The sequence below is a fragment of the Corvus kubaryi genome, unplaced genomic scaffold, assembly GCF_017639235.1.
Source record: "Corvus kubaryi isolate FWS band 111438036 unplaced genomic scaffold, C.kubaryi_AGA036_p1.0 split1-131, whole genome shotgun sequence".
NCBI lineage: Eukaryota > Metazoa > Chordata > Aves > Passeriformes > Corvidae > Corvus > Corvus kubaryi.
In genome coordinates this window covers 7930461-7953186 of record NW_024582073.1, presented here as the reverse complement: position 1 = coordinate 7953186, position 22726 = coordinate 7930461, and the positions used below count along the sequence as shown (strand labels likewise).

General features: G+C 37.1%; 2 protein-coding genes across 4 annotated transcripts in view; one reads left to right on the top strand and one right to left on the bottom strand.

Annotated features, from left to right (window-relative positions):
- Positions 1-12980, top strand: part of SLC30A9 (solute carrier family 30 member 9) — a 35178-nt gene extending 22198 nt beyond the window's left edge. The window contains exons 16-19 of one of the 3 annotated variants that reach the window (XR_006020628.1): positions 2201-2330; positions 5072-5185; positions 6665-11852; positions 11943-12980. Coding sequence is in view for 1 of the 3 variants with exons in the window: in XM_042053862.1 (XP_041909796.1) it covers positions 2201-2330; positions 5072-5185; positions 6665-6709 (289 nt within the window). In the remaining 2 variants the exon portion in view is untranslated. Of the gene's footprint in view, positions 1-2200; positions 2331-5071; positions 5186-6664 lie in introns of all 3 variants that reach the window. The other 2 variants (XM_042053862.1, XR_006020629.1) reach the window with 2 other exon arrangements.
- Positions 12981-17725: 4745 nt separating this feature from the next.
- The window catches only part of BEND4 (BEN domain containing 4), a 31465-nt gene continuing 26464 nt past the window's right edge, over positions 17726-22726 (bottom strand). The window contains exon 5 of the mRNA XM_042053863.1: positions 17726-21467. Within this exon, the coding sequence (XP_041909797.1) occupies positions 21250-21467 (218 nt within the window). The 3' untranslated portion in view covers positions 17726-21249. The remainder of the gene's footprint in view (positions 21468-22726) is intronic.

Genomic DNA, 22726 nt, shown 5'->3' with positions numbered 1-22726 from the left:
TGCTTCTGCTGTGCTGGAAAATCTGTCATTCTGGTTTGGACAAAACCCAAAAGTATTACAACCAATTGCTCAAAAGCAGTAACTTGATGTTCTCTGACAAATTTTTCATTAATGTGAAACTTGCTCTTTTCCCTGGTTAGAATTGATGTTGTCTACTAACCATCCAGAAGTTTCCATAAGCAAGCTTTGTAGCTTAAGCTTTAGCATACACATTTGTATTTTTGAATGATTAGTGATTTTTCTCCTCTTGGCTCACTGTCTTATCTTTCCTGGTCAGATTATATGCACAAATTCCTTCACATTTATAGAATATGCATAATTTCACTGAATTTTATCAGGCCGCTGCTTAATGAGAATCTCAAACATCACTTATTATCTTCTTGCTTAGCTCTGGTGGGCACCTGATATGTCTTCAATACTTTTGAATCACATGGCGCCAAATTCTCTTCATTAACCACACCTGTTGTCTTAAATAACTTCTTTGTGATGAGGTAGTTTGATGCCATCTAGTTTACTCCCATTAATACTGTTTTGATTTGATACCTTCCCACAGAATAGTTGTGTAAATTGGAATGGAGCTGGAAAGACTTTATTGCTACCAGTAAGCTGATAGTTCTTTTAATCTGCTTAAATATTTACTAAGATGTATGTTTTGGTGTCTCTATAGTTAGTTCATGTTCTGTTTCTTTTTTAATATACTTACCTCTCCTCCACCTTGAGTATTACAAGCAGTATTCTGTAAAAGCGTCCTGTGATTGTTCATCTTAAAGTTTCTGTCTCCTGTTCTTTTTTGGCTGTTCATTCTAGCAGGCTTCTTCCAACATACATGCCTTCTGCTTTCTTCCTGCACTGCCTGTGAAGTTATTTCTGATTTATAAACATTCAGATGCAAAGAAGCATTTCCAGTTGGGAAGAGTAAATTTGATTAAGACAAAGAGTGTGCTAAATGTAAAGATTCAGTGAAATTGTACAATTTAGCAAAATAAATGGAGGTAAAGTTTGGTACTTTCCATCAAGTGAGCTGCGTTGCTAAATCTGAATTTTTGTGTTAGAATTTACCAAATTGTCAAGATTGCATTTTTTCTGTTAATAAACTAAAAGTCTTTGAAATATTTTATACTTGTTTTACTTTGAAAATGTCAGAAGCAGGAATTTGAAAAATGTGAAACTTTTGTGATTCGTGTCCCGTGTTTTAGACTCCACTTATTTTTTCTGACCTTGATGGAAAAATGTGGAAACTTACTCTGCAGTGGCAATTTTAAATCCTCTTGGCTTTAAAGATAAACTGAGTTTTTGCTAATATAATTAGGAAAAAAATAGACTATTTAATTTTTTTGAAATGCATCACCATATGTCTTGGTCCTGAGTTTACTTCTTATCCCAAAAAAATTAAGAGCTTGTTGTTTACTACCTGTATTCACACATTAGAATTTGTCCAACAAGCTGGAATAAAACTGCTACAGAAAACCAGAATTTTTCAAAGGACCAAAATATAAACATTAGAGCTTTCATGTTCTAGTATTTATTAGGAACCTTTAAATAAATATACATTTTCAGCATTTACAAACAGGTGTATCTTGATAAGCTGTGATTAATAGTTCTGAAGGATCAAAAATGAGTTCCAAACAAAATATCCGTAACTTATGTCAGATGTATTTTTGAAAATTCTCCAAAAGATCATGCCTTTACCAACTTTAGGAAAGGACACTTCTATAATTGCAATGTGTCCTTTCAGTGATTAACAATAGGTTATTGTTCCTTTCCTCAGAATTGAGGGTACTTAGATTGTTAAATAGTGTCATGTATATGTACAAAAACTTTGCAGTAGAAAATAAGTTGGACTTGAACTTTTAACACAGAATAGGGAAGTTCTCACACTTCTAATTGTGGATTTTTAAAAAATATACTGTTAGTCTAGTTCTAAATGTGTGATGCTTCTAGTAGTCTGGCTTTTATTGCAGTGATTTATAGATGTGATGGTGTTGCAGAAACCTGTCGAAGTGGTATAACCAGTTAAACATAAATCAGTATTTAATGGAACTGTGAGTGGGCAAAATGAGGATGTTTTGTCAAAGGCAGTGACCTTTTAAAATTACAGGATCATTTTGTGGTGACAGTATTGTTAACTTGAGAAGTCAAACTTAGCTAGTGGTTTGTTCTATGTTGTTTTACATTTTCTTTAAAAATGTATATGTTTCAGAGCAATTCATGATGTTAAAGCCACAGACATGGGAATGAGCAAAGTGAGATTCAAGGCAGAAGTAGACTTTGATGGACGTGTTGTTACTCGGTCTTACCTGGAAAAACAAGACATTGAACAGCTGTTACAAGTATGTGTAAAAAATTGCTTTTGTAACCCCCAGTATCTGGTATTTACTTTCCAATTTCAAATACCTCTAAACCCAAGACTTGCAAGTAGGTGAGGTACATTTCACTTCTTCATTTGAAGGGTTGCAGATGTTCTTACTTTGTGTTAGTGTTTTAAATGTACTTACAGAGAATCGTATTATGTGCTGCTGAAAAAGTGCCTGAGTAGGAGGAAAGCAGGGGTTTTTTTTAACTCATTACCCTTGAGATTGGCTCAACTGGTCAGAGCCAGGTGCCAATAGTACCAAGGTTGTGGGTTTTCTCCCTACACAGGCCATTCACCTAAGTGTTTGAGTTGATAACCCTTGTGGGTCCCTTCCAACTCAGAATATTCTGTGATTCTGTGATTGTTTTGTTAGAAAATACAGATTTATAAAAAAAAAGAGAACATAAGTCTTCTAATACATTTATTGAATTACAAGATCTGCAGTTAAAACTAGAAGCCTGTCACCTGCAAAAAAGCATCTGTTTAGTCAGAGCCATTTACCCTGGCTGTTGGTGATGCAGTGTTAGGGTTTACAGGTCCAGCTGTTCAGACTGGGTGTGAATATGGATTGCTTGCATCACATGATTCAGCATTTTGGTGATGTTTAAAAATTACCATCCTTAAGTGTCAGTCTCTGATTTTAGTATAGTTCAGCGTAGCTTTTCTTAATCCTTCTTTTCAATATAGAAATGCAGAGATGTTCTCTGCTATATGGCAGAACTATGAAGTATGAAGAAAATAAATATTATCTAAATCAAAAGGAGAGTTTTAAGTGAGCAAAATGTTTTGCTTCCTTACCAGTTTTCACTGGTAAATTTGCTTGTGTACAAGATTTCTTTCTTTTCCACCCTTTCAAAATGAAATACAGATGTCAGATGTCTGCATTTTATGTCTGTCCATTAAAAACTACTTAGAAGTTATCAGAGTTTACCTTTAAATTTTACGTTGCAATTTTTTAAACCATTAGTATCCCAGTTTTAAAAACATGTCAAATTAAGAATTATGTATGTGTATGTACAGTACAATATCTGACCTGTTCATCTACTGGATTTCAATATAATACATTTTGGAGAGGAAGAGTGCTATCAGCTTTGTACTACTGAGGCACTGCAAGTTTGCCTGGTTGCTTTGCTGTTGCAGTTTTCAGTACGCTAGTCTTCTTTTAAATGCTTTGTTAGATTTTATTCTTTACCTGCTATTTCCCTTGGCAATTGCATGCAACCTTCACCAGTTCTTCCAATACTTCTAGTATTGTTGGAAAAGATCTTCCTGATTGCTTGTAGGTTGGCAACTGTTTCTTACACAAGTCATTGTTCTTTCACATAGTAACCTCATGTCAGCTATAAAACCATTGGTCCTTTCAGTAGGATTCAGCCATCTGAAGTCAAAGGTGAACATCGTGCTTGCCTTTTGATCTATACTTTTTCAAATAAGCAGCTCATTCAACTAGCACTGCTGTCAACATTATTCTTTCTACAGTTGTGAAATGTTTGTTGAAATGCTGTCATTCAGATTACCTTGGCTTTTTTCATGTTAGACTTGCCGTGATCATAGTCATGGGTTATTGTGGTTGAGATATTTTTTAAGCTTGATCAATTACATTATTCCTCTTCGGTTTTAGAGTAGCGAGAAGGAGAAAGAAGTTGATGTCATGTACTTGAATGCACAAGAAGAATTAGCTGTTTCATAGTTTCTGTGTCTGTTTGCAATAACCTATTTATCCCAAACATACTGCAGCTGCGATAAACTACAGGACAAATGGCTTCCAGACAGCTTAGTGTGAGACCTCTAAGGAAAGCTCATGGCTTTAAACTGAAAGGTGATAGATATAAATGAGATATAAGGAAAAAATTCTTTACTGGGGTGGTCAGAGTGGTGAGACAGGGGAATAGGTTGCCTAGAGAATTGTGGATGTCCCGTCCCTTGAAGTGTTTAAGGCCAGGTTGGATGGGGTCCTGAGCAACCTGGCGTAGCAGAAAGTGTCCCTGCCCATGGCAGTGGGGGAGCAACTAGATGATCTTTAAGACCTTTTCTGACCCAAACCATTGTAAGATTCTATGGCAATACTGTAGTACCTGCTTTGGTGCTGCTGAAGTCTGTGTTCTTTTGGAGGGTGGAGTATAACATTCTTTCTTCCTTAATGTCATTCCTTCAGTTTCATATGCTGTTGGTCTCTTAGTCTGAGTTCCTGTCAATTGTCTTCAAGTTTCTGATATTATGGAGGAGTCATATTTACAGCAATGTTTGTAGTAATCCTTATGGACTTTCAGATGAGTTGGTTATGTGATGCCCAGAGTAGGCAGTGTAATGGAATAGCAAGAATGTAGAAAATGGGGAAAGAATACACAGGGTGGTGAGACAGTGGAACAGGTTGCTCTGCCTTGCTGTGAGGAATACCTCAGAAACTTCTAGAAAATGAATGAAATTCTCTAAACTTATTTGGAAAGTTGAGGAGGAAATCAATTAAAGATAGAAGAAGGTTTTGTATCACATGCAGGTGTAATGATAGAGCCAGCTGTTTTCATCTAATAGATGCTACTCTTCTGTGTCTTCGAGACATAAGAACAGATGATGTTTTGAGAGTAAATGGCAAAAGCTGAAGTGTTTTGTTTAGGTTTTTTTTTTTCCTCCCTCTTGAAATATGTCAAGACCCTCTGGAGTGTTATTCCTTTATTTTCTTTTCCTCATCTCAGTCTCTTAAATTTAATTTCTTCCTAGGAAATTCAGCAAGTGAAAACCCTTGAAGAATTAGAAGCCTTTATGCTTAAGCATGGTGAGAATATCATTGACACTCTGGGAGCTGAAGTAGACAGACTTGAGAAGGACCTGAAGGTAAATTTAACTGCTTATTAGTAGTGCTTATTCTGTGATATATTTTAAATAATATCACTGCATCTAATTTTTGGGATTTCATTTGTAAATATGAGAGAGAGAAAGAGGCTGATATTATGAATGCAAATTTTCTCGCTATAGTTTTATTAACTAAGTTCTGACCACCAGCAAATCCTTCCTTTGCCACTGATCCATTTGTTACGTATTTTGTTCCATTTCATACCAACACAGAACAAATTTTCACTAAATAGACCTGAATGTGTCTTTGTAACTGTATTCTCAGAATTTCAGATTATTTATAGGCTGTTGAATTCTGTTTTGGGTATAAAAAAGTACATTTTTTTTTTAAGCTGGTTCTTAGCATTCTATCAAATATTTCTGGGTGATGGGACTGGTACTCAACATCTTTCACTCTTGTTTAAGCCGTATAGTGTTTATTTGACTTTACAAAAGCCTCTCAGCTTTCTTATGATTTTTCTTTTAATTCTGCTATTTAAATATCTTCTGGCAGATGCAAGAAAGGGTTATTTCCATTTTTAATTTTGTAAGTATATTGGGGCTGTCAGTCTTACCTTTCTGGCATGAATTCAGAACTACAAGAATATTGACCCCCAGATAAAAGCAGTCCTGCCATGACTCTCTTTTCTGGACATGAGACACTACTCAAGAGCATGGCTGTCCTTGCTTGTTATATTTCATAAATATTCTAGTTTAAGTTTCTGTCCCTAGGTTTGTCCTGTTTTAAAAGTCAAAATACTGTTTTTGAATTTAATTGCACTATCTGAATCAGTTCTTCCTGTATGGTTTTGGAGGAGCAGGATCATGTCTAAATTTTTTATAAACATAGATATGTTTTTTTGGTGTAGGCATATATATAGTGATTGTGTTGGTATTGAATATGCTTTACTAAACATACTAGTCATGTTCACATGCTGGATGACTCTGAAGTCATGACTTTCTCATGGATTATACAATTGATGTAATGATGATAATGTATTTCTACAATATCAGAAAATGAATATTTCTTAATAGAAACAGTATTCTGAATCTTTATAAATAGCTTCAGTGGCATAGAATAAAATATTTCAAAAATCTTACCCGTTATTCAGGAAAGTATCTGTTAAAACTTTAAGAAAGTGGGATATGTACATGTACGTGTATCTGAACAGTTTTACATAAAACTCTACTGCCTTTTTAAAATTGAGAGCTCCTCCATACTTTATAAAGCATAAGAACTAATTTATTCATGATGTTGAAAAGTATTTTTCAAATAAAAAGATGACCTAGCTTTCAAAAAATGCCTTATAATGTGGACAGTGTTTGTTGAAACTCTTCCTCATTTTAAAGTAGTCCCTATGTTACCCAAAAAGGGGATTTGTTATCCAGTTGACAATATCATACAAGAAATAAATTACTTGTAATGATGCACAAAAATGTATTTGAATATTTTCAATACATTGTTTTTAAATTTTATTTCAGCAACGAAATCCTGATGTTCGTCATGTGGATTTGGAGATACTGTAGAGCTGAACAGGAGAAATCTTCAGGTTGCTACCCTTGTGGAAAGAAGTCACGTAAAGGGCTGAAAAGCTTCTGAAATTGCAGTGACCTCAGCACCATACCTCGCTTCCTTTGCTGTAGGCTTCCTGGACTGTTAGCACTGCTTCTGTTTCTGGAAGAGCGCTAGACTTGCAGACAAAAATTTCCATGGCAAAATCAGTTTCAAAAAGCTACTTGAGTTAAATTCCACAGGGGAGTCTGTCCAAGTATATTTACTGCGATTCAGAACTTAAACCTTGAGGTTTAGTTAGGCATGTACAGCTGCCTGAAACTATACAACACAGTTTTTCCATTTGTGTCCCTTTGCAGTCAGTTTGCACTTCTTTAGTTTCTTTCAAGATATCATTAAAGGTTCTTGGGAGATATTAAGATTAGCTAGGAAGAGTTTGTTCCAGTGGAACCTGCCAACCTTAAATTGTAATATTTCAAATGTGTGATTGTTTCACAATTTTTCTTTTCTGTGAGATAAATTGTTTCAAATGGGCGCTGGCCTTATCTCAAGTACCATGACCTGGAAACCTGCTTTTTGCCACCATTACAATTACAACTGCACTTCAGGGAAACAAGGTTTTTCACCTCAGAGGAGCCAGCTGTATGGGTTTAGCCAGAGTACATTAAGTTACTGTGAAAAATTACTATGTACAAATTTCGGTGCACTTCCTCTCTTTAAATTTTGTTTCTTTTTTTCCTTACTTTGACACTTGTTTTCTTATTTGTAAGTATCTTCAGATGTAATCTGGGAGATATTTATGGTAGTGCTTATTAAAAGTTACCTGGCATTTTTGGCTTTCTATATTTTAATAGACTCTATTGCCAGATATGGTCTTTGCTAGAAGATGCAAGAGATGTAGCTGGAATATATAATAGTAAAAACGATCTATTTATAATTAAACAAATGAATACATTGTATTTTTAATTTATTTACCTTTAGATATTATCTGAATTCAAAACCACTTACTCTGCATTTTTTCATGACTTGAGCTTGCTTGTTTGGGAGAGTAATTCTATCAGTGGTCCTCAACAATCCAGAGATAAGTGATTAGTTTATAACTTTGAAATGTGAAATTCTACAACTGTGTACAATTGTCTCAAGGCTTTCTGCAGAAGGTACTCAAGTTGTACCAGATTCTTTGAGACCCAGCCTTTATTAATAAGGCTGTGAGTACTGAACATGCAAGTTGAAATATAAGTGAAATAACTGTATTTAAATAGCACTGAGGAAAATTACTTATGCACTTTAACATAAAATTAGATTTGCTTATGGGTGAGTGTGGTAATAAGACCATCCTAGTAACTCAGTTGCTGAGTAATGACTGACTTGCTGAAAGAAGGAATGTTGATATGAAACACAAGTCTTCAAAAATCAATTTCAAGATTATATTATAAGCATTGCAGCAAATAATTGTGGAGACCAATATGTCCAGATTTGACTAAAAACATTTTAGAATATTTTTTTTTCATACTAGGTGTCACTTACCAGTGAACTATGAGAATTTAAAATAACATGCCTTTTTGACAACTGCAAAGCACTTTGCATGCTGGTCATTTTAAGTAGAAAAACATTCCAGAGTTAAGTTACAGATGGGGCTTCACATACAGTAATTGTGGGTGAAAGGATCTCCTCAGTACCCTTTTCCATAATTCCTATTCACTGGTGGCTTCTTTATAGCATATTCCCTTATTATGGCTAACTTAAAAGAAGGGTTACTTTATCTGGTTTTCTCCTATTGTAGAAATAGTTAGTATATTTAAGCCTGATGATTAAAATGCTGTTTAAAGGTAATTTGGAAGTCTCCCATATCAAATAAATACAGCATATTTTAGCACATTATAAATAATTTGCCTTTCTCCTTGCCCTTCTACGTGAAATTCATCTCTTCTCAGAATGCACTCTCCTGGTATTAGTCTTATTCATGAAGAGCACTGGAATCTGGTAACGCATAACATGTTTTCTTCTCCCTAGAATATTTATATGGATTTTGAATTTGAATAAACACATTAATAAACCAGTTATTTCAGAAATCAAAAACCTGAAGAGAAGTAAAACTGGGAAAATGTTCTTCTTGCAGAGGTTAGTGAAGACAGCCAGTGTGACCAAGTGGTTTGCGTGCTGGAGTTACTGATGAATGAGTAGTGTCAGTGTGCAGTTTGCAGTGCAGAACTTTCCCTGCAAGGTTAGTAAATGTTATCTCAATAGCAAAATGTTCCTGTATTGTTTTCAAGAGGAGGCATGAGCTTATATTCTTACAGAACATATGCTCCAAAACCCTATAAAAATGGTTTTTTTATTCATTGGAGATGTAATTCCTCTGAATTCTGATCTTAATTTCCTTATTTGAGTCAGAAAAATACCCATCCACACCTTTTGTTTATATTCCAAGACAGAATTCAGTTCCTTGTCTCCCAGTTACATTACTGATTATAGCATCACAATATGTTAAATTCAAGATGCCAGGACTTGAATGTTTTTGGGTACATTACAGTTGACCAGTCTGAAGACCCAGTTCTGTTTTTTAAAGTGACCTGGATGGTGATGTACTACAAAAAGGCAGGCGGACTGGTTTTGGCAGTACCTTGGAAGTTTACATGTCATGCAGTTGGATGGAAGTACTGATTCATTGATTCGTTGCCAGGTCGGAAAGGAAAGTAATTCCAAGCTGTTACAGTTTAATTTATATGTTATAATTTACAAATTGTTCTTAACAGATACAACATTTTTACTGCTTTTTTTTCCTTTAACTGTCTTTATAGTCAAAACCTTGAGGTGATGTGGGTCCACTACTTAGCTTACTTTTGCTTTAATGTTTTTGGGGAAAATAATTAGCTAATACGTTGACATTTACATGATAGAGTCCTCAGATTAAAGAACTGTACAAAGTGTGGAGGAGTGAATCTTTTCTTTATCACAAATGCAATTACAAAATGGTTTTTCTGATTGATTTTAAGGAAAAGAAATGGGATTTATCTAACAATAAAGTTATATTCTAGGATTTTTTCAATTAAGGTGTGGTGTTTTAAAATAATTTATTTCTGTAGACTGGCCTTGCAGGTTCTATTTTTTTCAAATTGTGTTCAAAGTGTGGCTGCCCTCTCTGCTTTGTGGAAGATTGCTTACATGCTGTGCAGTGTCTCATAATTCTGTAAAACTTGCGATGTCTGAAAAGCTTGTCTTAATGTTCCAATATACTGAATGATCTTAATGTATTTTAAATCCAAGCTGGCTGGATACTAATAATATGTTTTTCTGTAGATTTTTTTTTTCTGTAAAACATAAAATTTGGAAGTGATTATCTTACCCCCAGCAATGAACTTCAAGTCTGAATTGTCTCCATTATACACCAGAATTCAGCATTTGATGTGGTCTCCTTTTCCCCCTCTACCTTTAAAGCATTTGTTAAGGATACAGTGGTAGTAGTAAATACCTCAGTGGATCACTGTATTACACAGACTGTTTGGTGGTTTGTGTTCTGGTCCAGAAGTAGTGGGGACATGAGCACACATCTTTTAAGGATCGGTTTGCATCCTTTATCCCCTGTGACTCATCCTTGAACTGAAGGCTTTTTAGGCTCTACTTTTTTCCTTTCTTGAATTCCCACACAGATTTTATTGGTTTTTTAAAGTGATTCTTACTTTTAGAGGAACAGGCCATTATGAACAGCTTATGTTTTTAATAGCAGGATTAAATTCTACTCGTCTGTGAATTTTGTACTGTACTTCTTATTCATTAATAGTTGACAATAGAGATTACTGTTTTGAAAGCTACAAACCATTTTAGCCCAAACCAAGTTTTCTGATTCTGTCAGGTGCAGCTTTTTCAGCTGTATCTGAAGACTCAGTTTTTATTGAGAGATTTCTACTGCACCCTCTTTGATAAGGAAGAGTACAGGAAGGTTTTTAGGTACTTTGTCTAGGTTATACATTGTTTGCAGTCCTGTTTTCTCCTTATTTGTAATCATTTTAGCTGTAACAAAGCTAACAATTTGTTTCTGTAACAAAGAAAAAATACACATTAAGGAAGTACCTTAATGCTGAGTACATCAAATACAGTCTTCATACGAAGAGTTTTTATGCCTTTGTGTATTGAAAGTATGGCAATTTTTGAAAATTGTCAATGAAGTAATCCTTCTTCTAAACTTGATTTAGATGCTTTCCTTATAAAGGAAACCAGAACACCATATTGTTTAAGATTTGAAAACAAAATGTTTCCTTTTATGGTCATATGTTCTTAAGGCATTTTGGCATTGTAGAACTATTGATGAATATTGACTCCTGTACAAAACCTGCCCTTCTGCTCATGCCTAAAGGCTTACAGAAGTGAATATAAAATGACAGTGTGCTTTTTTCCTTCTAGCTTAAGTATTGTGCTGCTACTATTCTTATTGTTGGCTCTGAATAGAGAGTACCACTAACATCTCTCTTGCAGTTTACCTGCATAATGTAAATGAGAAGTCAAGATGTACCAAAAAGATTTTTTTTTTATAGAGGGTTTGTGTAGCTTAAGTAATTTTTCCTTTCTTGTTAGTGAGACACAAATCATTAAGATCAAAAGTAGACTATATTACATAAAAAGAGTAATAGAAATCCAGGCTTTAAAGCACAATAGTTCAATTTTTGAAATGTATGTCCTTTGAGGAAAATAAAACAGAAGCTCTAAGTCGATATATGATCTATAGAAACTGCAGTCAGTCAGGCTTTGCTGAAGCAAAAGAAATTAAACTAAAAGTATGTGATAAAAAGAAAAGAATACAAGGAAGGAAAAGACCCAAGACATTGAGCACTTGGAAATAGGAAAGAATGACAACCATCTAAAAAACTTGTCCAGAAATAAGAAATTATGATTGCAGAAGAAAAGAACAGTAAGAAATTATATTTTATTAGAATGCACAAAACTAAATAGGATGATGTTTTCTTTCTTTTACCAATATTCTGATAGTTGAATAATTCCTCCCTCCCACTCCCAGCAAAAATTCATCTTTTTTTTTCCTGTACTGAAAATGAGAGCCTCTGTCTAATTATGTCCTGATATGGTGTTCAGCCTTGCAGGTACAAACGTATTTGTCCACTGAAAACGGCTAAGGGTGATGTAATCTCGGTCTTTGTTGGTGAGGTAGGTGTTTGGTAAGTGGAGGGTGAGTAGTGTTATTTGTGGAAATGGGAGCTGGAGTGAATTAAAGAGAAAATTAATTGATTCTTTCAGAGAGAAAATGACTGAAGCACCATACTGAATGTGCTGTGGAAAAAGAGAAGCTCTGTTCTAAGGTCCAGAGAATTCTTGCAGTGGGCTGTAGTCACTGATGAATGTTAGTCTGTATTTTTCAATTTGCTGAGATGTCTGTGAATAAACAAGATTTCTAATTAAATCACATTCTGAAAAGGAGTTAAAACATTCAAAATGTAATGTGAAAGGATGTATGTTTTTAAAATACCACAGACACTACAGCACATTATAAGATAGGCAGAAAATATTCAATATTACATGGGGCGCTTGTGGACATTTTTTTTTTCTGTGTGAATCAGAGCCACCAATTAAAATAAAGGGTCTTAGTTACTTTTTATAAGCATTACACTAACAGCAAGCCCAGTCAAATTTTTATATAGCCAGCATTCATAGTGCTGTTCTGGGAAGGAGGTGTCTGTTAAAATAGTGGAATACAGATCCATAATCTAGCATTAAGTTTGGTTTTTGTAATCTAAATTTAGACTGTGTTTAAAACTTTAGGGGTTGTGATCAGCTGCTTCAAATCTGAAGTCAGAAGAAAAAAAAATGCAATTATCTGTAAATGATGTAATATAAAAGGGATTTTGTAAGTTTCTCTTCAAATTAAATATGCTGAAGAACTGTGTGAGAAGTGTTTGAAAAATGCCTGAAGCATTTGGAAACCGTTTTGGCTATTGCCAGAATGGTATTAAGTTTGAAAGTCAACAGTGAGGATTTTCACTGGTGGCAGAACTTTCAAAGGGCAATCTCCAAGTCAAAATCTATTTTTCCATGCAGCCTTTTAATCAGATTAACCAGCCCCTCCCCACCTGCACCTTGCATTTTGGTGTATTGGCTTTTTCATTCTGTGTCTTGGTTAGTCCATATTAGTATGGGGAAGTCATTTTGATTTGTGGTGTAGACATTAAAATACTTACCTGCATATGTTCTTTGTTTTGTAATTATACTTAAATTCAGTACATTCTGTATCATGTCTGGAAGTTGTAATTACTCAGTAAAATGTTACATAGCCAGTAAGGGTTGTGTTCTGTTAATTTCAGCAATTTTATATGCATTGGAAAAGTAAGCAATAACACTGGCTTTAGGCAGCTGATGATTCACTATATTTCTGAATTCAAATTGCATATAACTATTTTATGGATGCAAAACAAAGTTTCTATCCATCTATTTATACTGGTTATTCAATTTGCCTTTGTGGCACTGGCACACACTGTTCAATAGCATGCATTCGGTGATGGAGCAACCTGCCCAGGCCAGCCAGCTCTCTTCTTTATTTCTCTAAACCTCACTGGCAACTCCACCTTTCATCCCATTCACCCCCTGCCCTCAAAGAGGGCGGTTCCTTCCCCAGTACTGAGAAAGCTCTTTTTGCCTGGCTCAGAGGCCCCACTGTCAGTGTGTCCAGTTTAGACTACCTGTCCTGATCCATATGTAGGGATGACGTGAAGAAAGGTAGTACTACAGATAGGTTGCATATCTCTGTATAGTCAGGTTTATGTGTTAGACTTGCGTAGTAACCATAGTTTCACAATCCCAGCAAAGCTGTCCAAGCCTCTTAAGAAAAAAAGCTTGAAATTAGCCAGCTTAGAAAGGATTTAATGTACTGTCTGATACACTTAAGTGCCACTTTTTATCACTAATACCGATAAAACAGCTTCTTTATCTGGTTATAGGAAGAACTGTTTCTAACCAGGCTGAAAAAGTTTTATGTGATTGGAAAGAAGAGTCAAAAATGCCAGAAGCCTGGGTGATGAAATGGAGAAACTTGAAAAACTGGAGGTTTTGTCTGTATGGTATCAGATACCAGAAATAAAGTGGTCAAGCAACATATTGCAGGAAAGATTTTGGCTACGCAGTGTATGTCCTGATTGCTAAGAATGTTTCATTTCATAGTTGAGAGACTCTCAAGGGAAGTTTGTTGGTTTTGTTGCGTTTGTTTTTTTTCTCTTATGAACCAAATGGCACAAGATCTGCCTGAGCAGAGAAGTGACAGACTTGAGAGCCTTGTCTCTTGTCTGTCTGAGGTCAAGTTCAAATACTGGGCTGTCTTTTGGGCTGAGTAACCAAGCAAGTGGTCTCAGCCACTTTGAAAGAGAGAGCTCTGTCTTTTCACATAATGTAACCTGGAATCTTCAAAAGCCTTTCTTTATTTGCTGTCTGTGGCATTAATTGAAAGGCCATTCCTAAATAGTTGTGTTAAATGGGGGCTAATGGGTTGAAGTGGGACCTTGCAGTCAGCTGGTTGAGGTGATCTTAAAAGTCCTGTTCAAGAATGAGTTTTGTCTGTCTTTGCAAATATTTTATGAGGGACTTATTAAAAGATATGAAAAGTAAACGTTCCTTTAGTGTTTGAATTAAACTTTTTTTGAAAACCTTAGGAAAAGGGACATAATTTCTGCTTTCACAGAAGTTGTGCCAGCTCAGCTCCTAGTAAATGACGTGTATTGATTTACCCAAGCTCTTTGTGATTTTGTTTTTTAAATTTAGACTTCTTCACTTCTGATGCTGAATTGAGGCTTAGTAAGATCTTTTCTAGGTTCTCTTTCTGGCACTTGAGGCGACTTAAATATTCACTGCTCTAGTATAAACTGATCTTCAGTCTTTTAGAGAAGTATTGTTTTTACCCCAAATACTGACTGAACAGCAGTTTACCATTAAATCAGGCTACTCTGGATACACAAAACATTAAATTTAGGGTTTAAATATGGGGGTTTTATTTTCCTCTAAGGCAGTCGTAAAGAAAATCCATCTTGCATTTGATGCACATAAAAATGGTTCATATTATGAACCTCTGTCTCTGCATGTTGTAATTGTATGTAGGTGTCTTTGGCTGCAGATTTGTACCTCACTGATCATCTTTCTCATGAAAGACAACTTTCTCAGCATCTCCTAATGAATTTGGATAACTTGGAAACCTTGATGTGAGAAAGACTTTCCAGTAAGGTTGTGGCTTTAACCTGTTCTGCTCCTTTCCCTTTATGCTTTGCACTGATTTCATTGGTTCTGACCTTCAGTGTAGAACTTCAGTTTCCAGGTGGTTCAAAACAGGGGTTTTAGGTGGAGAAGACTCATTCCAAAATCTGTGTTCCAGGAGCTCCATCTGCTCAGTAGGTAATTGGACACTTCTGGATCATTGAGGGAGATGTGTGTGATACTCTGGCTAGCATCTGGTGGGTTTATGAGTGTGCCAAGGTCAACTTTCTTCTTGGAAAAGTCTCACCCTGGAACAGTCTTCCTGATGCTGTGGATGGGAAAGATGCCCCAGGTGTTTCCTTGACATCCTGTTTGTCAAGGGGCTGTGTTGGAACTGCTTGCTGCTCTGCTTCTTTGGATTATCCTTTAGCAAATAAAAAAATCCCTCTTTCCATCAGTTTAATAAGTAGTTAAGGTTTTGGCTCTTCGAGGTTCTCACATCACTTTGTGAGAATTTCAGTTTTTCAATCACATTACTACAAGGCATTTTTGAAAGGTTTAATTAGACTTTTTCTGCTGTACTATTGACCCTGTTCCTAAATGGGAACTAAATTTAATATTAACTTTTCTAATGGGAAACTACTTTGAGTCATTAGCAAACCTGTTTCTTTCCATTTTCCTACGAAGACAACCTAGGTTGAGGCAATTATATCTGTCAGATGAGTGGGAAAGTTTAAAGCATTTTTCAGGACAAAACGTTTTTTTAGCTTTTTCCCAACATTGTTCATGTCAGATTTTTTTGTCTTGACTTAGCTAATTAATCTGCTGATATGACTTTTTTTTCCTTGATGTGATACATTTGCAGTAGAAGCTGCTTTTATACTTCAGATATTGAAGAGTCTGTGGAGGAGGGTTTTTGTATTCATAGGGCAAGGTCACGTACTGAGATCTGCCAGGTATTCCAAGGGACTCCCTGGTGCAGCAGGGAAGGTTTATCCCTGGAGAGCTGTTTGTGTATGAACTTGCTAGGAAATAACCAAGACAGAGCCTCTGATTTAAACAGGCCCCACTCAAGGAGTGGTCAGGTCACACCAGTGGTGTTGGTTTGCTCTGTTAATAGCTAAGATTTATATGATTGTCACCTGGAGCTGTATTCACAGTTGCCTCAAGCACTTGGGGACTGTTTGTAGTTACCGATGGTGCAGACGAGCATAAATAAGAGGGAGGGAAAGATGAGTTATTTTTGAGATTACATGCAGTTTCCAAACAGAAACCGACTTTGCAAGTTGGTACACATCGTAGTGTTGTCCATGCTGCATACGAGCCAGTGGCAGTCTGCTGGCTTCAGTCAGTGCCTCAGCAGAGGGAAGGAGGCAGAGAAAACCCTGCCTAGCTGAACTCTTGAGGACAAGATTTTGCAATGTGAGTCATCTTATTAAAATAAGATTACAAACACTTTAATAATATGAGATTGCACATGAGCTTGTTCAAAGCAAATGAGGTTAAAACTAAATACCTTCATATGCATGAGGTTCAATGTCTGACTTGGACCTTAAAGTTCTCTTCAGGGACATCTTGTGCCTCAGGAGAGATGCAACTGCCAGCATGGGCCATGCTTCTGAGGGCACCAGCACTGTTGCACAGCAGGAGCACAGTTTAGTCATTGCCTTACCAGTATCTTTAACAGGTTATTAGGTGAAGATAAAATGCGACATTATTGAATTACACTTCCCATCTGTGGTACTTGTTCCACTGCAGTTACTTCCTAGGCCGGCTTCTTTCCCATCCCAGGTACCTCTTATACCTCTTCTCTCTGCTTGCCCAGCCCCAGGCACTACCTCTCATGCTTATCCCCTTCCATATGCTCTGCTGCTAGACCTTATCTCCGTTTTTGAGTTCCATAAACCCAATTGCTGCCTCTGGTTCCCTACTTATGTACTCTTCTTCCCTGCCAGCTTTCCCTGCTGGGTTCCTGCCTGTACTGCTCCTTCACCCTGTTTGGTTTACACATAGCCCATCCCTTTTCCATCCTGCCTCCAGATCTACCCTCACATTTCCAGCCATTGCCCAAAAGTCTGGGAAGACAAAGTTTTTGTAAGATAAGCTAATTATAATTTTTTGCAGATGGATTAATACAGGTTTTTTACCTCTGTTTCTCAGAGTTACCTGAAATTATTTTGGTGGGGCGTTAGTACATTGTTTTCACTAATTGTGATTTTCACCAAAAAAATGCAGTAGGCTGAAGCCCCTGACCTAGAAAATACTTGCCCAACCCCAGTTAATTTTACAGCATTACAGGCACCTGAAAGTGTTGTTTTATAATGGCACTATTTGGTAACCATTTCAAATGGCTGACACCAGCCTGTGGGCAGGCCCGTCTGGCTCCACAGCCCAGCAGCAGTGGCTTGCTGTGGTGAATGTTTGTAACCGTAATTCCCCTACAAGTGATCTGGAGCCAGGATTTTCTAAAGCATTTAAAGAGAACAGGAGACATTCAGCCATCACTGGGTTCTGAATTAAAATAGGATTTAAACGTCACTGCTTGAAAATCCAGGTTTTAAGATTGCAGATGGGTACTTCTTTTGAGCAGTCTCTCTCTTTAACCAGCACATAAATCTATGTGGTTGTATACTGAGGTGAAAATGATTTATATTATATTCATACTTGAATTCTTCATAATCTTTCACTGTGGTTTTCGGTGCTTCATACCAAACAAGCATTTAATGCAAAAGAAAATGTTCTAGCACTTTATATAAATCTAAAACTTTTAATATATATTTATAGTGAGACCCAGGTGTCATGGCTGTCACACTGACACAACATTGCCTCTAGAGAAAGAGAGAGACAGGTTAACCAGAGACTAACTTTTATTGTGCATTTTTATGCAACAGAACAAATGGAACTGGAGGTATGTAGTAATAAAATCAATATTCAAATTAGAATTAACACTTGAAATAGTAAACTGTAGGTAACAAATGTCTTTATAATTAAAAAATATTGACTGTTTAAAAAATTCTCTAAGATTTTATATTCTTTAAAAGAAATGTGTGTTGCCACATAGAAAACAATTCACACATCCTATAGAAATTGTCACAAAAACCTTACTAGTCTATATTACACTATGCACTTTTCTTTTGTACAATATCTGATAAAGGTCTATCCCTAACCTGTACTTACTCTACACAGTACAATCATCATTAGAAAGTATTCATAGAATTAACTACACCATAACAATAAAAATATCAGGATTAATGCTTTTTTTAAATCACAGTTTCTCCACAAATATTTGTCATAGAAAATATAGCGAAGGCATGTTGGCACAGATGGGCGTGCGGTGCTGCTACACGAAGTTTGAGAGAAGGCAGATACCTAAATGACAGTAAGATTAAAGCGTATGGAAGGATAAGACAAGAATCTCTATCCTCCTGGGACTTTCTGGAGTGACATGATAGATAGCACTTTCCTTCTGTTGCTGGGAAGGGATGTACTGGCTTATAAAGCACACTGCCTAAATATGGACATTTCCCTCTGCAAGGGCTTATGTGCTATCTATTATTTCAGGTCCCAAATCTAACATATTGCAGATATTTAGATGCTTCAATGTGTATGAATTTATAACACCTAATGAACAAATTAACTGGAATAAGATGATGTGCAAGGTTTGGGGTTTTTAAAATGAAATGTGTGGGTTAAGTGGTCATGATGGCAATTAAAAACAAAGACAGACAACTGACAAAAGTTTTTATACTCTGTTATTTTAAAACCAAACATGAACAAAAATATGAGCTGGTGTCTGTTAATGCCTGTCTGTGGCCATGATTCATGTCACTGGCTAGTGCACATAAGCAGTTGAGGACAACATTTTGTTCATAAAGAAAGGTCCAAACCTGCAAAGCCATTTCTACCGCCAAAGTGGCTTTCAGGATGAAATTATACTTTTGGTTATTTTGCACAATGAGAGTAGAGGATTGTGAGTGGTTCCAGGATGCTGGCTATGCTTTTTACACTAAAAGTAAAGCTAGGCTTACTAGTTACTTCAGCAAATCTTTCAGTTAGTAAGTGAGAGGTCTGTCCAGTTCAGTAATTCTGTTCTGTGACTCTTAAAAAGTGTTTCTATCCTAAACATCATACAATTAAGCATCTGAAAGGAAACCATTACAATGTTTACAAAAATACAGCATGATACATATCGCTGTGGACAAATTTACAGTATAATGTTGACTCACACGTTCTGACATGTTTTACCAAATAGTTCTGGCATGTGTCACCACATTAAACATAGACCAGCAAGACTTACACCATCTGAGCAATGTAACATCTTCTATTATAGTTCTTTTAAAAAAAGTGTAAGTTCAACACCGAAAAGCTACTATAGGATATCTGTACTGTGACATTTCTATACACTGAGTTTCTCCTCCAGAGGCCACCATGTGCTGTGACCACTCCAAGAAAGTCACCTCCTGCCTGTAATGAGGGAATGCTGTTCTAAACCCCTTGGTCTAGTGAGGTCCTGTGTGACTAAACTGGTAGTTGACTTTTAGAAAACAAATTAGTTATTTTGGGGCCAGTGAGTGCCTTTCAACCCCCTTTCAAAAAATCACCAAAATTAAAGTGATCCGAGAGATACTGGACATTGGAGGACCTAAAGCATATGGGGGCTGAGCAAGGTCCTCTCTATGGCAGTGCACAGTGAGCCTGTGTCCCGAGATGGCCCATGGGCCAGGAGAGACCAGTCACAACCACAGGCAAAGAGGAGGCAGAGGGCAGGAAGGAGCTCCTGTGTGGGTGAGCTGAAATTTGAGAGACTTCCTCAGCCCTGCAGCCAGGCTGGCCCTTGAGGAGCGCTGCACCCCAGAGAGCCCTTCTTGGTCTCTGAGGAAGGGGCTGGGTGCCTCCTGCCTTGCCCTGTGCATGGGGAGAAGGTCGGGAAGGGGAGGAGAAGGGTAAAAGGAGCCATTAGTAGCTATGCTTGTGGCTTGCACAAGGCGGTGAGGAAAGCTGGGGAGTATGAGAGACGCGTTCAGGAGAGTCAACGCTGATGAGGTAGCACTAAGGATGGTCAAAAGTGAAGTGAGCTTGCTTTCCCAAAAACAGTTCCCTGTACCTGCCAGTGGGGAAATGTTGCCTCAGGAAGAGCTGGTTCAGGCTGTGGAGGATGCCAACACTGGCCTGAAATAACACAAAGGTAAGGAGATGGAAACACCCTGATGTGGAAAAGAAAGGGCATCATTTCTTTGGCATTGCGTATTTCTGGCATGGATCAATTTAGAGGGACAATGAACTCATAAACTTTTAAAATTAAACTTCTTTTGTAGATTGACTTTTGTTTTTAAAGCTAATATCTGCTTCCAATGTTGTGCACCATTGTGAGTTCTGCTGCAACAGCTCTTTCTTATAGCTCTCAGTCTGGATCCTATGTCCACTTACTACAGAACACTAAACCAGGTTCTTCTTGCCCAACCCCTCCCTGAAAGCAAAACTGAGCAAAACCAGCACATTGCCTCACCTCTTTGAAGGAATAGATATAGAACACAAATGAAAGTGAAAACAAGAAAAGGCAATTTAAAGCCTCTAAAGCTACATAATATGGCTGCAGAATAGGAACAGACAAAGGAAAATCTGTCTTCTGAAATGGCAATTTGTTTTTAGCAATCTTGTTTTAATGAAAACTGTCATGATCAACTCTAATCCTCTGGAAATCTAGATAAATATACTGTCTGTCTGACATACAATGCAATTTTTATCTCTTAGAGGTGCCTGTTATTGTTCTGGGTCTTTGAAGGATTCTGCTGTTGACGAGTGCTTCTGTTTTACTCGGGAAGCTTAATTTCCTGACAGAGTTGGCTAAGAAAGTCCCTGGATTTTCTATCTTGTGTGGTATTTTAAGGTAGCATTTATAATTACGTTCTCTTCTGTTAGCAAATGGGAAACCACTCCTTTTTTGTTGTAAGTGTGCAGACTTATACTTAAATCTTCTTGTCAGGGAAAGCAAATAGCACCCAGCTCTTCTGAGTCCAGGCCTAGGATTGTTATCAATAAGCTGAAGAGATAGTAGCTGTTGTTTCTTTCGACATTTTTAGAGTTTTTAAATGACCTTTCCTCTATAGCTGGATGAAATGAACTGCACGTTCCCTTTGAGTGTGCTATGAGGGATTTGGAAATAATAGGCACTGAGAAGTCCCATAAAGCAGGTCTTGAAATTGATTTCTTTCTGTTAACTGGGATATGGTAGGATGGAGAAGCTGAAATGTATGCAATACATGTTCAAACATGCTTTGGACTCCTAAATGACAGCAGGGTTAAGTGTGTTTAACAAACAGTCTCTCCTAAATTAAGTGGTTGCTACTGTCGTATGATGTGGTTCTCACTGCCATCAATCTCCAGATCCATCTTGCATACCTCTATTGAAGACTTCATCCTGTGATCCGGGGTGGTCAGTTCCTTCATAATATGAGGTGCCATTGTGAAGGAAAGTCCCCACGGCACGGCCCTGGCGCGCGTGTCCCACCGCGTCACTGAACACCTTGTTTATTTGCTCTTCAGATGGCATCCACCAGTCGGGGTTGGAGGTACAGTGCATCCTAATGAACTCTGCAGGAAAACATGCAAGGATAAAAAGCAACTTGTCTTTGCAGCATCTGGTATTGCCCAGGCATCAAAAGCTCATGGGAAATAAGAAAGGAGGTATTGCTGCTCTACTTAAGCAGAAGTAAAGTCTTTATGGGGGATGCCATGATAATGCCACTTGGACATATTTTATTTCTGCACAAGTGTGTTTCTCCACATGCAGTGTATGTTGTTACACCTGATCTACCTCAGTGACTCATGGGACCTGGATATAAAATCCCTTCTTGTGGAAATACAAAAAACTAATTTGAAGTGAAGGCTGTGATTTAGCACGTGCAATATGGAAGCTAACACGAGCCAGGAGGTATTTAATTTGAAACCTGTTGGTGTCTATACCTCAAGGTGATTGCTGTTGGATCTTTCTGACCTCCCTCTGCTGGCTTCTTCAGCATCTGCAACCTGCAGGAGCCCCCAGCCCGCTGGAAAATGTCACTGCCATTATTTCAGTTTGGTGCTCCTTTCTGTTTGGGATATCTTTCCTTTCTAAGTTCTGCTATTTTCATCTCCCTGTATTTTACACCTATTTTTTCAGAGACTAATTTGGCCTTAAAAATAGCTAAATGAGATTTGGGGAGCCTTGCAATAGTTTTCAATGCAAGAGAAAATGAATTGTACTGCATGTATTTTAGCTATTTAAATAGCTGCTGCTTCCACATACAGCTATTTGTATGTGATGTTTACATTTTTTATAATTTATTTTTCAGATTCTTTGACATGCTATATGTTAGACTTGCAGAAAGTGCCTTGCCAGTTCTGGAGTTGTAACTGCTAGACATAGCTCAAATAGGTGTATTTGGACTTTGAAATATCCAAATATGATTTTTAAATGTGAGGGCACCTTATTAGGGATATTGGATACACTGTACCTCATATGGAAACTGAGCTGCTTATTTATTCTGTAACATTAGTTATTCCCTCATGCAGTACTGTGCATCCCAGGATATTTTTAAATTCTATTTTCTACTGTTGACAAGCACAATAAGTGGTGTAAGGTAACTTCATTAATGTCACCACATCTCCAGACAGGGAATGCTGTGCTTTTACATGAGTTCCCGTGCCTGCAAGGTATCTCATCTGTTGGACAATTAGGATGTGATTTTTGCATAGCTCCTCCAGCAGTGTGTCTACAAAAGTGATAGCGATCTCTGTTTTAAATTCATTTCCCTGGAAATCCACACAGGCAACAGTAATTCCTACCTAGTTATGTTCACATGTGCCCCCAC